Source organism: Vidua macroura, chromosome 8 (assembly GCF_024509145.1).
Source record: "Vidua macroura isolate BioBank_ID:100142 chromosome 8, ASM2450914v1, whole genome shotgun sequence".
NCBI classification, from domain to species: Eukaryota; Metazoa; Chordata; class Aves; order Passeriformes; family Viduidae; genus Vidua; species Vidua macroura.
The window spans coordinates 17,196,183-17,215,134 of record NC_071578.1 but is presented as its reverse complement, the minus strand read 5'-3'; the positions used below and the strand labels follow the sequence as shown (position 1 = coordinate 17,215,134).

Below are 18,952 nucleotides of genomic sequence, written 5' to 3'. Positions count from 1 at the left end.
GATATAGGACAACAATTACAAGGGGGGGGAAAGAAACACAACACACACAAACACAAATCAAATTGTCACAGAAAAAAAAAAAAAAAAAAATTCACTTTAATACCAGAACCTTACATTTTTAAAGCTAGAATTGCAAAGGAGCAAAAAAGTGTGTGTTAACTGTTCCTCGAGTTGCATCCTGCCCCAGTCTGATCCCTGTTCCCACATTAGGCGAGGCACAAGGCCATCTGCTGGCAGAGGCATACTGCAGAGCCTGTACTGCTGAGCAGGCCGCTGCTGACACATGAATTAAGCTTTAGATGAAGGAAGAGTGAGTAAAGAAAAGAGTCAACGATGCCACTTTTACCAGCTAAAAAGAAGCTGCTGCAACACAAGGAACAGAGCAAAGATGAAAACACTGGCCTTATAGTCCTCACTGATACCAACTCAGAACAGTTAAACTGTAGGATCATATTTACAGGACAACAGACGTGTACTAAAATGAACCAGCCTAACCTTCTGGAACTAAAGAACAAGGTCATCTTTATGGATAAAAAAGCTGATGTTGGAAGAAAAAAGAAGAAGCAGAAAAGTTGCTGACAAACTTAGGGGTGTCAACTCGAGTAAAATGACACAGCATCTACCAATTAGATTAAGAAAAAGATGCGTGCTTGCCTCGTGGACAAAGTAGAGCTACAAATCAAGAGATGCATGGACAAAAGAGAGCTACCAATTAAACAGTGTGTGACTGTATAGACCAAGATAAGAAGTAAACATAAACAATGTTTAGAAGCACAATAAATGGCTTTTGCTTGATTCACATTAAATTGTGCAGTCCTTTGTCTTCTCTCCTCATGAAACAACAAAAAGTCTTCCAAACACATTTCTCTTTCTCCATTATATATATAAAAACCGCACACAACTGCAGTTATTAACTACACAAGGTATGACTTCAAGTCACATGCAGACACTGTTGTTTTGACATGAACCTGGTGGCTTCTCAACCATCTCTCAAAGCTCCCTACCTACGACAAACCACTGCAGAGCGCTACATGCACACAGTCATCACACCCTGGGGGCAGGGAGGAGTGCAAACCACATGCACCCAACAGGCTCCAGTGACATCAGCGGAAGGTATTGGACAAATAGTGCAAGAGGCACACCGAGGTGTCACTGAACCCTGAGCAGTGCCTGCTGAGGGCCCAGCCACATAAAGTTTTGATTTTAGGACAAAACACAATCTCCTCGAGTGATGGATCTGGAAACAATTCTACCAAGCTTTCTGCTGCAGAAACGATCCAGATCTGGACAACATTGCCTGAAGTCCCTACTCCACCCCTACCCGCACGCAAATTTCCGCTAAAATTAGCAGCCTCACAGACATGCTGATTTGGGTTTGCCCAGTAGGAACTAGAGACGTGTAACCCAGGCACCGAATCCAAGAGAGATGCCTCTCCTTCATTACATTCCATACTGCCACTGGGAAGGCAAAAAGTGGATTGTTCAAGGGTACTCCAAAGGCAGCATCTCTCAAAGTGTGTCAGCGGTACCTTTTGGTTTATCCGGAAGTGGTTTGAAAGCCTGAAGTATTTAAAACAGTAGCTACTTTTTGTTGATGTTATGTACTGCAGCTAAGAGCCATACTAGCAGAAAAGCTGAAGTGTTTTTGGAAATCTGAGTCATAAACCACTGAAAAATGATGTTTAAAATGAAAATGCCAGCTCGATTGCAAACGTGGTCGCCCCAAGGCAATCGAATCATGTCAAAACCTGAAAGATGAAAACACGTATCAGTAACTAATACCATCATATCATTTCTAACTCTACAAAGGAGGCCAGATTAGCAGCATTTCAAACCTCTGAAAGCTTGCAGGAAAAACACAAGAAGTGACTGGAAATAGGTAGAAAATAGAAGTCATGGGCTTGAACAACCCCTGCAATAAGACAGCAAAGGGCTGCAGTGAGTTTAGCCTGTTCTGAGCGCCTGCTCCATTCTACCCATACGAGACTGCCTGCCACAAGCCCGTCCTTGGCCGTATTACAAAAGCAGAGTTCCTGCCCTCGGTGGGGAGGCAATTGCTCCGCCCAGCACCTGAAGCACAGGAATCCAATGTCTCATTCCCCGGCACTAAGGCTTGGTGACCTCGGGGCCGTGCCTGGCATCCCCGAGCTGCCGAATGGGTGTCCCCGACCAAGCACCCGCGATGCCCGCGGCGCCCGGGACACCCGAGCGGAAGCTCCGTGCCCTCGCTCCCTGTCACCGCGGGGCGCTGAGCACGGGGCAGTCCCGCCCGTGTCTGCGGCTCGCCCGGCGGCCGGAGCCCCTGCCCGGGGCCGGATCACCGCGTCCGGGCTGCCGCGGGGCAGCGGCAGCGCTGCCCGGCCCCACGGCCGGCCCAGCCCCCCCATCCGTGCCGTGCCGTGCCGTGCCGTGCGGTGTCGGGGGCGGGCCGGGGCGGGCCAGGCCGTGTTTGCCGGGAGGAGCCGGCGGGGCAGGGCGCGGGCAGCTCCGGCTGTCCCACAGGGACGGGGCACTTCCCGCCGGAAGGCGCCGGGCAGCGGCGGCATGGGAACGGTGCGGGACGGCGGCGGCGTGGCCCGAGGGCTCCTTGCCCTGCTCCTTGTAAGTGTCCGCCCGAGCGGGGCAGCGGGCGGGCAGCGGGGCCGGGCGGGGACGAGGAGTGCGGCGCCGCCGGGCGAGGAGCGCTGCCCGGTTGCTGCTCGCCACCGGTCGTGACAAACTTGTTACCGACATTTCAGTCAATTCGTTAGGCGATGTTTTAAGTGGAAAAAACCTCACCTTCAAGTTCAGGCACTTCTGAAGGGTGCTCAGTGAAGTGCGTGTTGTGTAAAGCGGACGGAAGAAAAGGGGGATGGATGCAGGTGGCTGTCGGATCGTGAGCTGTAGGTGGGGGGACCCAGGGACAGCTGGCACTGGTCCGCAGGCACCCATAGCGGCCGGAGACGCGGGCGAGGCAGATGGAGAGTGCCCGCTCTGCCAGCAGGGGAGGTGCGGGACCTGCCCGGGCTAAACCCGGGCTTGGTGGGAGCCGACCTGCGCTGCACCTCAGCGGATCCCTACCAGAGAGCAAATAAAAGCAAATGCCTGTGGGAGAGGAGTTTGAAGCGCTATGACAGTGACCCAGGAGAAGCTAGAGGAATAGTCCAAGCCTGGCGTCGGTGTGCAGCATTTACTGGAAGCAGTAGGGCAGGGCCTTCCCTTCTTGCCTGAGCAATGCCTGTGCACACAGTGAGTCCCTGCAGCTTCTGAGCGCTTCCTTCTTGTAACTCTCATCAGTAAAGTTACCTTGGCAAAGCTCCATTTTGAACGGCTGCCGTCAACAGGACAAGTAAGGCAGTGTGTCAGTGGCCAGCACAGGGATCTCCGCTGGTACAGGTGCATTGCTGTAGCGGCAGGAAGCTCCAGGGCAGGAGACCTGGGGAGGTCCAGGGACGCGTGGATGCCCTGCGCTCAGGTAGAGCTGCCCCGAGGCAGCCCCGCTCCCCGAGCCCCGGGCTGCGAGGGGGATGAGGCGGGTGGCAGCGAGCCCTGCTGTACGGCAGAGCCACCACCTGCCAGTGTGGATGCAAAGCACATTGCTCCCCCAGCCCCAGTTCTCCCGTTTCAGAGACAACGCACTGCAGCTGACCTTCGAAGTATCTTCACAGTGTGGTTTTATTGCTAACAAATACAGTTTGTTTTGCAGTTTGTCAGGTTAAAATCAAGTCTTAATGTATAAACCACTCAAACTGTGATCTGATCAACTGCATAACAGGTAGTAAAATATTTAAAGTATTTCAGAGAGCTCTATCCATGCCCCTGCACAAATCGTCAAAGCATAATTAAATACAAAGAAGGATTCTCATCTGCTGACAGAAGTGTGTATTACCTCTTCTCTACAGGAGCAGCCAACTAGTGACAGAAATGTCAGTGTAGCTCAGTATATTGGAACTATTCAGAATATATATCTTAAGATTAAAAATACTTTAGTTTATAAGACTGCTCCAGAGAACATATAATTTCTGTTCTTATTTTCCAATTGTTTCCAAATTTCAGTATACCTTAGAAAGAGTAGCATTCCTACATAATTTCTATTTTTAAAATGATTTTGCTTTAATTAGCATGTTGTTTCAGTACTTATGAAATAGTAAACCTGGTCAGAGTTTGGCATATTATTTGGTTAAACCAGAACATGAAAACAGTTTGTTGAATGAGGCCTCAATTTTGCAAGGAACTCCATGCTGCACTCAAGTAAAAGAAGATTTAAGGATAGTCATGCAAAAATAGTAATGGTCTATGAAGTTAGAAAACATCTGAGTTCTCCAGGTAGAAAAAGCTACAAAACTATGTCCCACTGAGAGATGCACTTTTCTCCGTTTAAGGACAGATTTTAGGAGAAAATGCTCTGGAATTAATGTTTCCTCTAAAGAGAAGGGCTCCAATAATCCCTTTTTGCCAGTGGTGAAAGTGAAAAAAAAAAAAACCCTGTTTATTAACAAAGCAAGATACCCACAAGGCACGGGAAAGAAGAAATAAATGGAACGCTATACCCCGTGCCCCCAACCCAGCCACATGGCCAGGAGGCAAGGATGGTGGCTGCTCCCTTTGTCTCAGGGAAGGGAAGAAAAAAAATCCACACAGCAGCTCAGGCAAAAAGTGGATAGGAACCTGTTGAGCTTGTGGTGTTGGTCTGCTCCTCACAGCAGCTGAAACTGGTGGGTTTTAGTGTCCTTTATTTGCTGGCCTGGGTCTTTCCCACCACCCCTGCAGGTTCCCTGGACTGCAAGCCGAAACAGATCAAGCAGAAAAAAACAAACCAAAAAGAAATCAGTGAAAGATCTCTGCTGAAGTCCAGGGGAAAAGGTGGAGAAAGACAAAAAAGAGCTTCTTGCCCGGGCAGGCAGGGATTCAAATCGAGCAAAGGCAGTGAACTATCAGTCCGAGTTGTAGCCCAAAACACACCAGAGAGAGCGAGAGAGAGATGAACCGAGCCCGTGCCCGGCGTTCCCAGGCTCCAGCCCAGCCTCCTGCTCCATCCTCAACCATTCCTGGCCATACAGCAGGCCATTAGGGAATAAAGTACCACCATAAAGTCACATCAAGACAGCACTCCAAAGGAATAGGCCAGAGCGAACTGTTAGGTAAATATTTTGTAATTATGATATGACTGCAGAGCAGGCAGTTTTCTGGAAGTTCAGAAAATATATCTTTGAAAAAAAGGCTCTTGCATTACTACATTGACCTTTCTTCCTCATATCACAGAAAACTAATACACACATTTACATATACATGCATAAATAGCCATAAAAAGATGGGATGACCCAATACTCAAGTGAAAAGTATAAGGGCCCCAATTCTGGAAACATGTCTGTGCATGTTCCACAGTAATCACCTTTATCTTTGCAGTAACTCACTGAACAAAGAGAAAATCATAAGAAAACCATTTTGTCTCACAAAAGGAAAAGGGTAAGAGTTGCTAGATTTCTATCTGTTAAGTTCTAATTCATGCTTAGCCTCAACAAAGTGAGGTGAGAGCTGTTAATATCTCTCCCAACTCTCCAAATAATGTAGTATTTACTAGGTGCTCAGTAGTACAGTACTTCTAAAAAGCAAAACACAACAAAATAAGCAATCATACAATTCCCAGCTCCAGTATGTTGTTTTAATTTGCATGAGAGTCAGCTGAGATATGAAAGGGTAGTGGATTGAACTTGGACAGTAAGTGTTTTGAGGTGCTGAACAGTCTGAGGCTATTTGCTCTCACAGGCACTAAACACATGCATTTCCCTTGGAATTTAACAAGCTCAGGGTGCTTCTAGTTGTGGGGAAATACCAACTCCCATTGTTGGGCTTTAAAAAGTAGAACTGGATTATTTTTGTTCTTTTTATAATAGATTTTAGGATGTGAAATGCTATTTTTAGTGGTTATTTTGGGGCTAATTGAGATTCAGCCTTGGTGGGAGGAAAAAAAAGTCTTGGAGGAAAAATGATACTGGAGGTTTTAGAAGAAATTTCTTGTCATAGTGAAAGAATTGGAATAGAGAATCCTCTTAAGATTACTCTTTGAGTGAAATTACTCTTTGAAAAGGCCAGCCTGACAGAGTTAATACAAGGGAGATTAATTACAGAGAAAAGCATATTAAAATGAAGCTAGTTCTAGTAACTTAACTTCCACAAGGCAAAAAAAAAGCAAGAAAAATCCCTCCTCCTCCTTTTTTAACACTTAGAAAACCCCTGATGAGCTCATTCACCTAGGTCCATGTAACAAATGTGGAGTGGAAAAAAAAAAAGGCCACATGCTGTGGCCATCAGTCTTCTCATCCATCAGCATTTATAGATTAGAAATGGGAGAAGTGGCTTGCTAAAAATAAAATGTGTTATAAAGATAACAGGAAAAAACAGAGATTTTTTTTTTTTTAGGGTTCACATTGTAAAGTTTTAAAAAGTCCTGTATGCAAATTACACGTTCACACACTTCCAAAGCTGAGAATACATACCTTATATCTGTGTCTTGCAGAAGCTTTTCTGTTGAAATAGATTGAGATGTCATGAAGAATACTTTGACAGAGGAAAAACTGGAGGCCTGAGAATCCCAAAATGACATGAGTATCCAAAGAAATTAAAGTTCTAGTCACTGTGCCCGGGAAATGCAGATGAAAACAGGTTTCATAAAAGTGTCCTTAGCAAATACCTGTTGGTGAAAGCATTTTGGAGGACTCTGTTGGAATGAAGGAGAGGGAGCAGGTAGAAAACTCTTTTCATTGTCCGGGCAATGTAAATGCAGCAAAACCAGAAAACGTGAGCTCATATGATATTTTTTATGGGCTCTGCTTAGGGTAGATGTCCCCAGCTGATTGATCTTATTCCCATTGACTGCTTAGTGCAACCTAAGTCTTCAGTTTAGATAAGAAAACTATTTTTTTTAGGTTGAGAAAGTTAAAAGAGAGTCTCTGTGAGTCATTCTAGGCTGAAAACATACAACCACTGCTTGAGTGTACGTGTCATAAAAAAGCACCTATCATCCCTGCCTGTATAAAAGCCCCTAAACTGCTTCCTTTCTGATATTAGTGTTTTCTACTCAGTGACAACAGAAAAAGCAACAAAGGTGTGCACAGGAAGCTAAATTACTATTGACTCTTTTCTGGTTTTTTTTCCCTGTGAGTCACATCAAAATTTGTAAATAGCAAATTGATTGCTTTTAAGAGGGTGCAAATCCAGGAGGAAAAAAGTTTGAAAAAATTAGGATGTTGCTTTGAAAAAAAGTTTTCACAGTTTTATCATTATTCCTTCCACAGGATGATGTTGTAAGACATCCCTGCAAGCAGAGCCAATGTAGGTGTTTGGTGCTGCTTAAATGTCAAATTCTGAGAAGTGACCCCCACTTCTTGTAAGCGTACCAGGAAGTTCATCTGTGAGCAGGAGCAGAGGGCATCCATCTAAAAATGTTCTGTTTCTGTAGCCTCTCATGCCAGCATAGCCCATTTGTATAAAAGCATAAACAAGAGGCAGAGAGCTTTGCTGGTGTGAGGAGCACATATCTCTGCACACACTGTGTTTGCAGGCATCTGGTAAAATAAGCAAGGTTTTCCTAGTATTAGTAATTTAGAAATATCATTCCTTCTTTGATTATATTCTATTTTCTGCCTGACTCTCTGGACTTTTTCTTCATACTACTTTAGGAAAAACCAAACCAGACTGGTCATACATCCCTCACTATATTTTAGTGATTATTTTTTAATTGGACTTTCTAATCCAGTGTTTAGTGAGATAGTTCTCCTAGACAAAAGGAAAATAAATCACACTGGTTTGACACATCCTCTTGAAAGCTTCTGTGGAGACTTAAATTTTTTAACATCATCACACTGAGATTCAGAGGAGAGCACCCTGAAAGCTTTGGCAGCAAAAGAAGAGAGAGCACCAAACAGGGGAAGTGATGGGCTGAGCATCCATACTCAGAGTTCCTCCAGTGCTAATTATGCTCTTTCAGCTGCTGGAGCTTCACCTCCAGTTGCAAAGAAAGGCCTTCTTAATTTCAGTCCAGTAACTAATATTATATACATTTTAAACAGACAGGCGCTAAGGAAATAAAATTCTTTCCACCTTCTCACTTGTGAATAGACTAGAGGATCAAAATAAGTGGCTACCTGTAGAAGGCAGTGGTCTTAATGGTTACATCAGTTAGTTAGCAACAAATAACACTTCCTTCACTTTAGAGCAAAATGTTTTTTCAGTAATTTAAAATAAAGGGTTTTCTGCATCTAACTGAAATTATGGTCAGCATCCATAGCTCCATTATATAGACATCTCATATTTAGTGCATGCAGAGTAAATATAGAATTCCCCAGAAAATATTGCTGAGCAGAAGACAAACTATACAAGGTTTGTCTTTATCATTCTTCTTCTTCCAAAATATTAAAAAACTAATGGTTTGGCCTCTGGGCCACAGTGCTTTATTATTATCATGAAAAGAAGCAGGGCAGGGGCCACTAGTAAAGCTCTAATGCCTGATGACAGAAATAAAAACAAACAAAAAAAAAACTCCCATCACTATGCAATTTAACTTGACAGTGCAAAAAAAATCAAATAAATGGATCTGTTGTAAATTAATTTGAAAGGAGAGTGTCTGTAGTTGTAGGGTTCATGGCTTTAATATGGGCCCTCACTGTCCATTAAATCTAAAGTAATGAACAGTTTTAATAAGGGAGTGAATATCAATATGTTTAATTATAGAGTAACACTATTAATATGATTCTACTAGTACTAAAACACACCTACAGTCCTAAACAGTTTTTTTATTTAATTTTCTGTTCTCTCCTAGGTGGCTCCCTTAATTATCGAAACACAGTGCAAAAATGATACAGAAGCTCTGATAACATCCAATAGGAGGAACATTTCTAGGAGGGAAGTTAACTGCAAGGAGGATGAATACAATTTAGATACTGACTGTTGTAAGAAATGTAAAATTGGTGCGTATGATTGTAAGACTGCGTTGAGAAGCCATTAACAGGGGACTCCACAGCATGTACAATTGCTTTGTACTGGGATACTGAAGTGGCATGAGGTGGTTTCCTGGATGCAGTGCTTCATCCCAGCTGAATATTTTTTTGTTACAGGACATAAGCCACTTCAAGGATATTTCTTGAGCTCAATGCACCAATAGCTTCTCACTACAGAGATTAGTTCTCTCATAACCTATTTGTTACAAAAGAGCCAAGAATTAACATACACATATTTGAAAGAGGTTGAAAAACTGAAAACACATGCTTTGGCCTACAGGATTCCATACATTTGTGGGTTTTCCAATTTTTCATGTACAGTTTTGTTTGGTGCGTTCTCCTTCAGTATTAAATTGGAGGAAGAGTGGGGATAATCAAATGCTATGTATACTACATTCCTGAAGTGCATCTACACATGCACAAAGAATATACATTCCATATTTGGAATTAAAAAGTATTACGGATTTAAAATGAAATTCTGATGTTAGTCTTAGAGATGGTGTCTTCTCTTTAAATTGTTGGTTTTCTGTCTTTACAGGTTTTGTTAAAAATGTCTCCTGCCCAAGAGATATTGTCAAACACTGTGCTCCATGTGAGAAAGGAAAGGAATTCATGAATCACCCCAATGACTTGGACAAGTGTTTGAGATGTAAATTGTGTGACAACAACTTTGGTATGTCTATAGAAATAGCAACTGTAGCAATGACTCTTCTTTTATACAGGATTTCACTGAAAAGTCTCCACAATACCTAATCGTGGTTAGCATGTAGAGTCAAAACTTTTTGTGGTAGGACATTAATGAATTTGTGAGAAAGCAGTAAGTTCATCCTCCAGTTCCCTTTCATCAAGCACAAAGTAGGAAGAAAATAGTTGGTCCATTATTTCTCCATATATGTGCCCTTGCTTAGGCAAAGTCCTTGCAAAGCAGACACTGTACAAACTGGTTAGAGGCAAGGAAGGCAAGTTCTCCCTCTTTTCACCCTCTGTTTAAAAGAGGGGTGTGAGAAGTAATGTTTTTTTTGGTAGTCTTTCACATAATTGATAATGTTATTTAAAGTTGATTGTTGTCTTTTGAAAGACACTCAAGGTGCTGTGTGGGATGCATGTGTCAGACTACAGGGCAAGCCCTCCTGGGGCAGAGCAGTGGCCCACCTACCCCAGTATTCTGCATTCAGCAGTGGAGGCAAGAGGTGCTATTTAGAGATAACACAAACAAAGCTGTCTGCCTTCTCTGCTCTGTTCCCTGCAGTCTGTCAGCATCCACAGCTGAGGAAAAGACATTAGAAGATCTATCCCTACCTAGTCATTTCAGTGACTCTATTTATGAGCCCTTTGTTCATGAACCTGCTGGGTGACAGCAGAAATTCACCTGTTGCATAAATACCCATCACAGATTTTTTTTTTTTAAACCATTGAACTTATCTCCTACTAGTTCCACCAGGTGTCCTGTAAATCTGCTCTACTTGGATTTAGAGAATGATAGTTCTTCATTCCTTATACCCAAAATCAAGTTTAGTCAATGGAGAGACAGTTCTCAACTCCAATATAGTTGTACTCAGATCACCTGCTGGAATATCAATCTTCAGTGTTCTCCCCGTCCTTTAGGACCTCAATATGGATAGAAAACTTTCCTCTCATTTGCTACTATAAAAAGCATTTTTGCGTGGGTGATGAAATTGGTAAGAGCAAAACAATTCAGTATTTTATGTCACAATTATTAAAACTGAAGGGAGGAAAAGGGTAATAGGATGGCTAGTCACAATATTCCACAGATGATAATCTAGTTCACAAGAAGTCAGTAGACTGACAGTAGGCAAGAGGAAAATTACCACTGAAGTTCCATGTGAACCATTCTTATGATCATTCATATCTGCTATTTCCATGAGTTACTTCAGCACTGGTTTCACATTAGAGCTTAATCAAATTTTGAAACATAAAGTAGTTTCAAATTACAGCAGGGCACTGAACGTAGTAACTCAAAAGTTTGTTCTATTTCTATATGCCTATGAAAGTAGCTTTCACAGTAGGTAGATACACTAATTTTTAATGCAGAAGTATTTTTTTCATAGATGGAGATAGCATCATCGTATAAAATGAGGATAGGAGAAAATTAATAATTTGTTTTGATTCTTAAGAAGAATACTTAACCTGGATATGTTAGCCAAAAAAGAGAGAGTGGAATTCCTCATCATTGGAGGTCTTCAAGAAAAGGTAAAACTTCTTGTCTGTCAGGGAGTGCAAAGAACCCATCTCCATTATCAAGTAGGGAGATTGGCTGTGTGATCTTCTGAGTTTCCTTCTGGCTTTACACTTCTGAATGGGAAAAAGAAGTTGGGATTTGGCTGTGCTGGATGAGTCCTCTTCTGGCGAGAGCTGTATTGTGTGTTGAGTTTTCTGAGCTCTCCTCCAGCAGAGGTCTCTCTGACAGCTCCATCAGCCCAGCTCCTTAGAAAAGCTCTGTGTGTGTTGTAAAGTTAAGCCTCACCAGTTCCAGCAGAGGTGGAGCTGGCAGCGAGTCTGAGGACAAGACTTTGTGAGCAGAAGCCTGCTTTTTCAAACTAATACACTTTAAGAAAACTATTTTTAGGTTTGGAGGTTGTGAAGAACTGTACCCCAGAAGAGGACACGCAGTGTGCCTGTGCAAAGAACTATTTTTGCAGTACTGCAGGATGTGACAATTGCATTCAATGTAGCATGTAAGTTCATGCCTTCATCACTACATATGAAATTGTTAATACGCAGTCACATTTTTTCCAGCTGGTTTCAAGACGGGCCAAGGTAATCTGTAACCTCAGGGAAAGCATACTAATTTTCCTTTGCACCTAAGCTGACTGAGTTCAGTCAGCTCAATTTGCAGCCATGAAGGCTTTCCAAAGGCATGCAGAAAAAATTATATATCCACCGAGTCTGTATATGCTTTTCAAAAAGTCTAATAAGGTATATGAGCTTTCCTGTTGTCTTTTTGTGATCTACTCTTACACTGAAAAATAATTTAATATGTTTTCCCACTGCCACAAATTTCCATGCCACTTTCATACCTATTAAATTCCAAACTCCAAGATCAGGGATTTGGAATATGAAACCAGCATATTTGTCAGCAAAATGTCAAATATTTTGCTGATAAAACATCTTAGAAGATTTTGATTTGCTCTCTCAACAGCTTAAGAGAGAAAAAAATCCCCTAATAATTTGTGTTCATATTTTCTGCAGATGTGAAAGCGGTGTAATTGAAAAACAATGTACTCCAGCTTCAGACACTGTATGCGGAACAAAAGGTACCATTTAAAATGTAGCACGGTCCAGCACGTGCCGTATTTTGAGAGGCAATTGCAATTGTCCTGTTCTACACTCTGGCCATAGTAATTCCTGACAGTTCAGGGGGTTAGTGCTTCTGGGCCCTCTGCTGACCTGCAGAGTGTGATTTTCCCTTGATCACTGTGCAGGTGTAGGAGCTGTTACCCCTTTTTAGGGGCAGCTCACCATAGGTACGTCTTTAGCATATTTGTCTTTTGTCGTTAGGAAACAACAGGAGGGCTTTTAAAAGCTGACACAGTCTTGTTTAAAATTTGGTGTGCTGCTGTATTGTATTTCTTGACTTAACTTTCATGCAAATTTTCCAATGTTCCAACAGAACCAGAAGCGCTGTGGTGGATCGTTGCTTTGGTAGTTTTGCTAATAGCTGCAGCAATAGCTGCAGCAATAATCTGGTGTAAGTGATTCCCTACTTACTCCTATTATACTCTGAATGAGATATTCATATGCTTATTCAAATTTTATATTCTTGGAGTTCTAAGGAGAGACATTCTGCCGTAGATTTTAAAAATGCTTTTTTTGTTTCAGACAAGAGAAAACAGAAGGGTCTTACAATCAATGATCACCCAATTAATGGAGTTTACAAACCAGAGCCTTACGTAAGTATTGTTGCTTTGATCATAAAAAACTCAGCTTTATGCAAAGAACTTTTTTCCATTTAAATTGCACTGTGTCTCCCCAAACATTTGTGTGCCTCTCTTCTATGACGTGAATGAAGTAAATTTCACCACAAGGACTCTTTTGGGAGAAGTAAGAGAAACCCTGTATTATTTCATCAGGATTGTTGGAATGCTTCCTAAGTCACATGACCACGATCAAAATTTCATAAATCATCAGGCCTCCCCAGCCCAGAATATTCCTGTGCCCGTGCATAATTCTAGGCATTAGGAGGTGATTCTTCAAACTTACCCAAGTCAAAAGAGGTCTGTCTGTCTGGTCTGACTCTCTCACTCATAAAACAGGAATCGTGGAGAAAACTAAAAGAAAATCAAAGTATCATGAAATGTATTTATCCTCTTATATAAGCATGGTGTTTTACAAAGCTTGTTTCTACTTATTTCTGTCTTGTTTTTTTTTTTTTTTTAGGAGAATGAGCATCTCATATATGCAGGTAAGAGACAAGTAATTTCTCAAAATTCAGTAGACAGAAAAAAACAGATACAGATACAAAAGTCCTAAACTAAAATAAAAATAAAATAAAGAGCATTTTTGTGTAGACTTTGCCACTGTCCAGACCTGTCATTCCAGCACAAAAACGAACACTTGCTGAAGTGCCAGTTCATGTAATGCTCATCAAGGCACTTAGTGGCATCATGGAAGTCTTGCCTCAGGAGGAATTTCTGTTGTATAGGGAGCAATTACGCATTGTCTGCAAGTGAATTTCAGTTCTGCATGTGGTACAGACACTAGGAAACAGCAAACTGTGTTTCTGTAACAGTGGATATTTATGATAACAGAGCAGTCCCATGGTGGGATTGAAGATTCACAAATCTACACTGTGTTCAGGGGAAAATCCACAGGAGTGATACACAACAGGAAAAAAATATAAGCTCCCAGACTGTATCACAACAGAAGACATGTCCTGTTTCATGACCTCTCCCAACACTATTTTGAGAAAAACAGGTACGTGAGAGGTGACCACACTTCCATGATAGAGAATGACAGAATAGACTACAGAGGGAACTGATACTTTGTTTTAGGTGGCAGAAAGCAATATGGCTGCAAGCCTAAATCTTTGAAATACCTAGCATCTGGTAGGAACATGTAAAAAGAGACCTGCCATGTACTGTAAAAAATCACATGTAAACCATACTGAGTCACAAATACCTGAAGCTTAATCTGGTTTGGATAGAAATATCAAATGTGAATGCAGGTGATAAAACCCAGGAAGATAAAAATGACAGGTGTATTCATTTCCTTTCATGCTCCTAGATGTTGACCTGAGCAGCCACATTCCGGGTATTGTGGAAGAGATGACACTCAAAGATGTCAAGAAATTTGTTCGTCACCACCAGATAACAGAACCTGCCATAGACCAAAGCATTCAGGATTTTCTTGGTGATACATCTGAACAGAAGATTAGGCTGTTTCAAGTCTGGTATCAAAGTCATGGGTTGAAGGGAGCCTATACAACCCTAATAAGCAGCCTGAGAGAGTTAAAAATGTGTACTGTAGCTGATAAAATTGAGGGAAAACTGAAGGCAACTATTTCCAGCTCTCAGGAAGGGGGACAGTCTTATAATCCTGACACTGAGCAAAGCAACATTTGCACTCAAGAGGGTAGAAACTCTTACAATGAGAGTGCTGAGCTGAGTAAATCCTGTACTGCTAGTTTGGAAGAGACCTAGCACAGAGGAATTTGAAATTTCTGAATGAGTATTTTTCTAATATAAATAACAGAGTTTTAAAATGGCATTTTCATTGGCAGTTTCGATTGAACTCAAGTAAGTTATTATATGCAACAGGAAAAATTACAAAATTTGGAGCAATGTCATTCCTTTAAAATAAAGTTTTAGCCTTTTTTGGTTGTTAAGAACTGGAAGAAGTTTTATGCCTTGTTTACTAAAAGGTGCAATATAAGACTCCAGCTATAGGATGCATTACAACAGGAAAGAAGTTATGCTTTGAATAAAATGAATGGTTTAAATGCATGGTCCTGCATTATTTAATCAATGTAAGGTTCTGCTTACATTAAAAATGCAGGATGTTCCTTTTGTTTTTTTTTTTTTTTTTTAAGAGAAAGCTCTGGTGTGATCAGTCTACAAAGTGTACCAGGAAGAGTACTTGAAAAATAAATTATCTGCCTTACACCTGATTAATTTGAAATACAGGTGCTGCTGTGTAGATTCTACTCTGCTGCAAATGCAATTTCTATTTTTCATAAAAGCACTTCTGTGTGTATATGGAGTTTTGTATATGTGTGCAAGTTTTCTATACAAAAAGCTCCCAGTTCTAGGTAAAAATAATGATCTCTGTTGTTCTCAGCAATGTTTGTAAGCCTCTTCTAATGTTCAAAACCTTCAAAGAAATAGGAGCTGAAGGGTTAGCAGCACAACAGAACCATTATTTCTGGAAGGCAACCTTCAGAGTGTATGATGCTTTTCTAATGCAGAAACTGATACAATGAAAGCATCTTTTTCATTAAAAAAAACCCCTGCATAATACATGACTTTTGTCTTTCTTATTGTGCAGTATATAGATGTCATGTTTAGGTTTGCTTTTACTCAGGTTAGCAAATCAGAATAAAGGAGATCGTTCTCATGAGAAAACACCTTACCTTTCTTCCATCACCGAGTGCAGAGGACTCAGCTCCTAAATTCAAAGGACCAGTATAGTGCTGGCAGCTTTGCTGTGAGGCCTTTCCCTCTCACATGCCCATTTGTGCAAAACTCACAAAGTCTTTCAACAGAAGGGGGAACTTCACTGGAAAGGTTTGATTTTTCCAGATTAAACAGTAAGAAAAATTACTTTATTTGGCTCTGTCATCAGTTCCCTAGAGGAAATCTCCAGCCAGTATCAGGACTCAGCCAAAACAGGCTCTCGCCTGCCCACCAGTGTGTTGGGTGTATGGGGTAGGGTCCCATGGCTTCCACCTGACCACAAGACCTGGAAAGGGCAAGGTAAGGCTGGCCACAGGGTGCCAGAAGCTGGCAATCAACCCCTGCTAATGCTGTGTGCCCACAGCTATGTGGAGTTCCTCCAAAATGCCACATAGTTGGAAGTGAGATGCCTGGGAAGGCAGTACATGGCCTTTGGAAACAGCTAAAATCTGTCCATGGCATCAGGCAGGAGCCTGAAAGGAAAGGGAGGATGTAGCTTTGAACTCATTGCACGTTTCATGGACTTGACCTGTTAAAGGTCTCAATGACACAGAGCACGTTTTGCCCAGGCCCAGTGTATGTTGTACAGCTCTTAAGCACTATCCATGCTAAGCAGTCAGAAAAACCTTCCACCCATGCTAAGCAGTCAGAAAAACCTTCCACCCCACTTTGGAGCCTCTAATCTAGCTGCATTTGCTAAGTGTCTAATCCACCGCTTATTGCCAAAACCCCCACACTGTGCTGCTTTTTGAAGGAAAACCTTCAGGCTGCTGCAGTCAGATGATTTGACAGCCATGGGCCAAATTGTGCACCCATGGACTGATTAACACCTAGCACTGTGTGAGTGGCCTGTGTCTGTGCTATCTGTGCACAGCTCGGACACACTATGACAATGTGTTGCTCCTTGTCCTGTTTTGGCCAGGGTCCACATACCGAAGAGAATAAAATATCTGCCTTTCAGAAAAGCAGCACAGCAGTGCTGTCTTTTATAGGATGCAGTTGTGTAGAAGCACAGCCAAGACAGGAAGGAAGGCGAGCTCCATGCTCTCACAAGCCCTGGTAGATAGGCTGCTCCCTATACCATGTCCCCTCCAGGAAGGTATGAACATAGCTTAAAGCTGTGTTGGCAGATGCTTGACTTCAAATTCTTCTTCCCTTGGTTTCTGGCTTTGTCTCTCCAAGTGAAGCATCTGACCAGCAGAAATGAAGGTGGTACACCTTTCAGGGTTTACTTCCAGTGGAGCTGGGAATTGACCAATCTGAACTATACTGATCTTAAAATGGAGCCACCAAACCTCATAAATTTCTTACAGTGAAATAAAATTATATTTTTTCTTTCATCACACTGGACTTCCCCAACCTCAGTATAATAGGGATGGTTTAAAAAAATTCCCTGAGCAATGAGTCACATTTTCTTTAGGAGAGGTCTGGAGGGCTCAATTCAGACTGCCATTAACTCTGGTGGTTAGCATACATCATGATTTTTTCTTCTTAACTGTAACACTGTGCATCAAATAGGAGGATTGATTATACTGTGCAGTTAGTTTTCCAAAAGAGTCTGTATATGTCTGCATTGCAGTCAGCACCAGAGTAGAGCTGGATCATTAGAGTAATTGGAGCTTAGAGTAAAAAAGCTTAGAGTAATTGGACCAGGGACTGAAAGTGATTTAGTTCTGCTGGCCTGCAGTAGCACATTCAGATTTCCATTGCCTCCTGCTGCTGACATAATTTTCAAACTAGGGCTGCATAAGAAAAAAGAAACGAAGCCCGAACTCCCCTGTTTTATGGAAACACAGCATCAGAAAAGCAAGTGAAAACCGAAACAGAAACTTGCCCAGGGAATGACTTGTCACATTTTGAGAAGCAGATTACAAAAGAAAAGTTCTCTCTTCAGGAAGCCAAAACTTTGCAAAACGATCCCACGTGTCATGCAAATAGTACACCCAAAACAATTGTTATTTTAGAATAACTACAATAGAAGAACAGAAACAGAAAAAAAGAGACCAGAGGGATGATCTTACTCAAGTTCCCTGCAAATTGAAAGTGACCACGTGTGAGATGTTTGTTCAGAAATTCCAAGGGCTGTTTTGCTGTGCACACCCACACCAACTGCTCATCCATGCTGCAAAATGCAGTGCAGTTACAGCTGCTCTGCAAGCAAACCAAACACCTGAAGATGACAGAAACAAAATCAATATTGCATTGTGGTACCAGAAGAACACAGGAATGGTTAAAGACAGCTCCAGTATACAGGACTGCTGCAATATGAAATAAATTATTTTCGAAGTTACTCTGCAGGCTGCCAGTTCTTGAAAAGATGTGGCTGAGAAATGAAGTGCTCAGTACAAGGAGTCTGAAATGTTTCTGCACAGATAACATGACGAGCATATTGAAGTGTGAGATCTCAGGTTTATTTCCTGTATGAAGGAGAGAAAAGAAAACAATACCAATATATTCCTGAGAAGAATAAAAGAGTACTGGGAAAAGCCTTGGAGATAGGCAGTTTTCCTGTTTTGAGGGAAGATATAACCTCAAAACTCACATCCCTCTCTTACTGTTTGTCAATACTTTGATTCTGGATATCAAAGGGAAGCTTGCATTCCTGCTATCCCACTGCTAGCAAGAGCAAAAATACTCACCATGTGTATCTAGCCTCTAGCACAGAGCTGTGGTTGAGAATTATGGGGGATGTGGGAACAATCACAAAACAACATACAGTCAGTGTTTTCTGAAGAGCTTTTCAGTGGTTTTAGTTGAAATTCCTTACCAAACTGAAAGCAAGATTTTTAAAGCTTTCAGAGTGCTAGAGAGCCTTTTCCCATTGCTTTACACGATGGTCTCTTGCTCCCTCGATATACCAGCAGCTGTGATAAAGTGCAATTTATTTTCAACTAAGTGAGGAATCAGCAAAAAATGCTTGTGACAAAAGGGATGTTGGAAAAATAGGTTCTGAACAAATACAGGAGAGGAGAAAGTGACAAAAAGCATTGGCAGGAGGAAACCAAAGGCACAGACCTTGGAGAGACAGCACTAAGCATCCCACAGCCCCGGGGCGTGCAGAACACAGAGATCACTGACCCTGCCTCCCATACATCTTCCCACAGTGATGTCCATATGACTGGCTGTTTGTAGGACAGGACAGATCTACCTGTATGTGTGTCTTTGGGATATGAACAAGAAACTGGTGAAACAGAAGTACCCAGTTTCATTTCCTGCATACTTGTCCTACAGTCAGTGATGGGATTGATACATTCTCCAGATTATCAGTATTAGAAGGTTTATGTTTCTTGGTCCTTTCATAGTCCTTCCTTAAAAAGATCCCTCTCCAGACTTATCTCTGGGATA

The 18,952-nt window shown here is 41.9% G+C and overlaps 1 protein-coding gene across 1 annotated transcript; it reads left to right on the top strand.

The window, feature by feature from the left end:
- The first annotated feature begins 2,513 nt into the window (after window positions 1-2,513).
- On the top strand, window positions 2,514-15,451 carry FAS (Fas cell surface death receptor). The gene is made up of 9 exons (XM_053983548.1): window positions 2,514-2,601; window positions 8,798-8,945; window positions 9,514-9,648; window positions 11,563-11,671; window positions 12,186-12,250; window positions 12,607-12,684; window positions 12,816-12,886; window positions 13,374-13,398; window positions 14,220-15,451. The coding sequence occupies exons 1-9, from the start codon at window positions 2,545-2,547 to the stop codon at window positions 14,633-14,635; spliced, it is 1,104 nt and encodes a 367-aa protein (XP_053839523.1). The 5' UTR covers window positions 2,514-2,544; the 3' UTR covers window positions 14,636-15,451.
- The last annotated feature ends 3,501 nt before the right edge of the window (window positions 15,452-18,952 follow it).

Coding starts and splice junctions, on each gene's coding strand:
- FAS (XM_053983548.1), top strand. CDS start 2,545: ATGGGAACGGTGCGGGACGGCGGCGGCGTGGCCCGAGGGCTCCTTGCC. Junction 11,672..12,185: donor AATTGCATTCAATGTAGCAT/GTAAGTTCATGC, acceptor TATTTTCTGCAG/ATGTGAAAGCGGTGTAATTG. Junction 12,887..13,373: donor TTTACAAACCAGAGCCTTAC/GTAAGTATTGTT, acceptor TTTTTTTTTTAG/GAGAATGAGCATCTCATATA.